Below are 2439 nucleotides of genomic sequence, written 5' to 3' on the forward strand. Positions count from 1 at the left end.
TGTTTTTTTTATTTCTTGATTGTCTTTTCTGCCTGTTCGAAATAAAATAAATAAATACATTTAAAAAAAAGGTGTCTTCAGTTAGGCCACGCGGGGGTGTGATATCCCAAACTCTGTTTTGTACCGAGTGAATCGACTGAAAGGGAACATGTTCATCAAATTTATTGCACAAAATCATTCTTAATCAGTTTGTAGTCCGGTCAGTTCTGCCTATTTTGAGCTCCTTCCAGAATGACTATACAACTGTACATCTTTGAAAAGCAGAAGTGGAGCCTCCTGCACAACCACCAAAAATGCAACAAGTGGTTTCTGAATGGTAAGTCAACAACTGGGCCTGTTGCAAAAAGTAATAAATAATTAATCGCGAAAAATATTTAAATGAGCTCAATAATTTCCATTTGCATGATTTGTCGTTTTCCCTTCTGTTTGAAAAAGTTTTTTCTGAAGGTTTTAAAAAGGTGGCAGACTAGGAGAGAGGTTCCACTCACATGGTCTCCTCGTCTATGTCGTTCTCCTCAGTGTTGCTGGTGGCTGTGGAGCTTCCTGAGGTGCTGCTGCCATCCAGCGGGTTCACCTCCTCCTCAGTGAGACAATCCACCTCCAGGTCTCCGTCAGACAGTTCCTGAACAACAACAAACAGGTCAAGTCTACAAACCTGTGAATTTATAAAACCTAATTCAACAGAAGCAAGCAAGGAAGGAAGGAAGGAATAAAAGAAGGAAAGAAGGGAGAAAAGGGAGGAAGGACAGAAGGAAAAGAAGAAGAAAGGGAGTAATGAAAGAAGGAAGGACAGAAAAAAAGACAAGATAAAGGGAAAATGGGGAAAATGAAGGAACAAAGGAAGAAAGAAAAAAAAGGGAAAAAGAAAGGAAGGAAAGGAGAAAAAACAAGGGAAGAAAAGATGTGAGGAAGAAAAAAGTGAAGGAAGAAAGCAAGGAAGGAATGAAGGAAGGTAGGCAGAAATAAGGGAAGGAAAGAAAGAAAGAAGAGGGAAACAAAAAGGAAAGCAGAAAGATAAAGGGAAGGAGGGGGAAATTAAAGAAATAAGGAAGGAAGGATGGAAAGAAGGAAAATAAAGGAAAGAGGGAAGGAAGGCAAAGGACAAAAATTAGGAAACAAAATGTAAGAAGCAGGGAAGGAAGGAAGAGAGAAACGAAGGGAGATAAAGCGAAAAAAGGAAGAAAGGGAAAACGTGAATCAAGGAAGACATAGTGACTGGATGACTACTACAGCTGGGTTCAGGTTAGAAATCATCTCTTATGCATTTTTTTTTCTTCTCCTTATTACATTTTTTTAATGAACCATATGAACAAAAACACACTCTACTATGAAAATCCAAATAATCTCTCAGCTACCACTTTGGTCTTGTGAGTCTTACATTTGAGTCGTCATGCTGCGTTCTCTCCTCCTCTTCTCCTTTCTTAGAGTTGCTCAGAGTGGTCTGGGCGTCGTCATCACTCTTAACTGAGCCAGGATCTCTCTCAGACGTTGCAGTGCCTGCAGTCAGTCTCAGGTCAGGGGGCGAGGAGCTGCGGGATGTCTGACGGCGAAACAACTCAATGGCCAGCCTCTGACGTCACACATGAATTAAACAGGTTATAAAGAGTTTTGCAGGTATCACCAACTCAAATTTAAGACTTCAAGAACATTAATCATAAGACCTGTATAATAACAGAAATGTATAAAAAAACCAAACGCATATTTTCTAAAGCTTTTTTTTTTCCAAGGCTGGATGTAGCATTGAGCAGAACGGCAACATTAGCTAGTCATTGACAAAGCCGAACGTTCAGTCAGCTGGCAGTAATATCAATGATAGACGCAAAAATACACCATGTTCCAAATTACCGTAGTATGCAGGTGATATTTCCTCAGATTTTACTTAATGGTCAATGCAAATGTTAGTATAATTTTTAAGTCATGAACTATTAGAGTAAATCAAATTTTACTGAACAAACCTGCCAATGAGGACAGTATTTCTTTACAACAATAAAACGCTTAAAATGCACTGTTCCAAATTATTAAGCACAGCAGATTTTCAAAACATTTTATGGGTTATAAATAACAGCAAATGGTCATTCTTTGAATGTGCAGCAGTAAGTGGTCACATTTACTAAAATCAAAAGCTATTTCAATCAATCAATTTTTTCATTTTAAGCCCTTATGTTTAGATACAAGAATTTAAGGCTTTTCTCATGCGTGGACACCCTGTGGTCAGCTGTATGAGGCTAAGCAACTGTGACAGCTGACCCTACTGTCACACAGAGATCTGAATGGTAATCGTTTTCTGTTCATCATTCACATTAGTTTACAGATTGATAAGTGAATAGTTTAGATTTTGTATTTTTAAAATTATCATTAGCCTGACTCCTTAGTTAACTATTTGCAGCGCACACATTTAGTTAACTTTATCTGTCAGTTCTTTATATTTTTGTAAAATGC

At 38.0% G+C, this 2439-nt stretch overlaps 1 protein-coding gene across 1 annotated transcript in view; it reads right to left on the bottom strand.

Moving 5' to 3' along the window:
• Positions 1-2439, bottom strand: part of LOC106938516 (E3 ubiquitin-protein ligase TRIM37-like) — a 64611-nt gene that overhangs the window by 38968 nt on the left and 23204 nt on the right. Inside the window, exons 9-10 of the mRNA XM_015020590.1 lie at positions 1379-1570; positions 489-622 (exon numbers count right to left, since the gene is read on the bottom strand). Of these exons, the coding sequence (XP_014876076.1) occupies positions 489-622; positions 1379-1570 (326 nt within the window). The remainder of the gene's footprint in view (positions 1-488; positions 623-1378; positions 1571-2439) is intronic.

The sequence above is a fragment of the Poecilia latipinna genome, unplaced genomic scaffold (assembly GCF_001443285.1).
Source record: "Poecilia latipinna isolate Pla-1442-1.1 unplaced genomic scaffold, P_latipinna-1.0 Scaffold2610, whole genome shotgun sequence".
Classification (NCBI taxonomy): domain Eukaryota; kingdom Metazoa; phylum Chordata; class Actinopteri; order Cyprinodontiformes; family Poeciliidae; genus Poecilia; species Poecilia latipinna.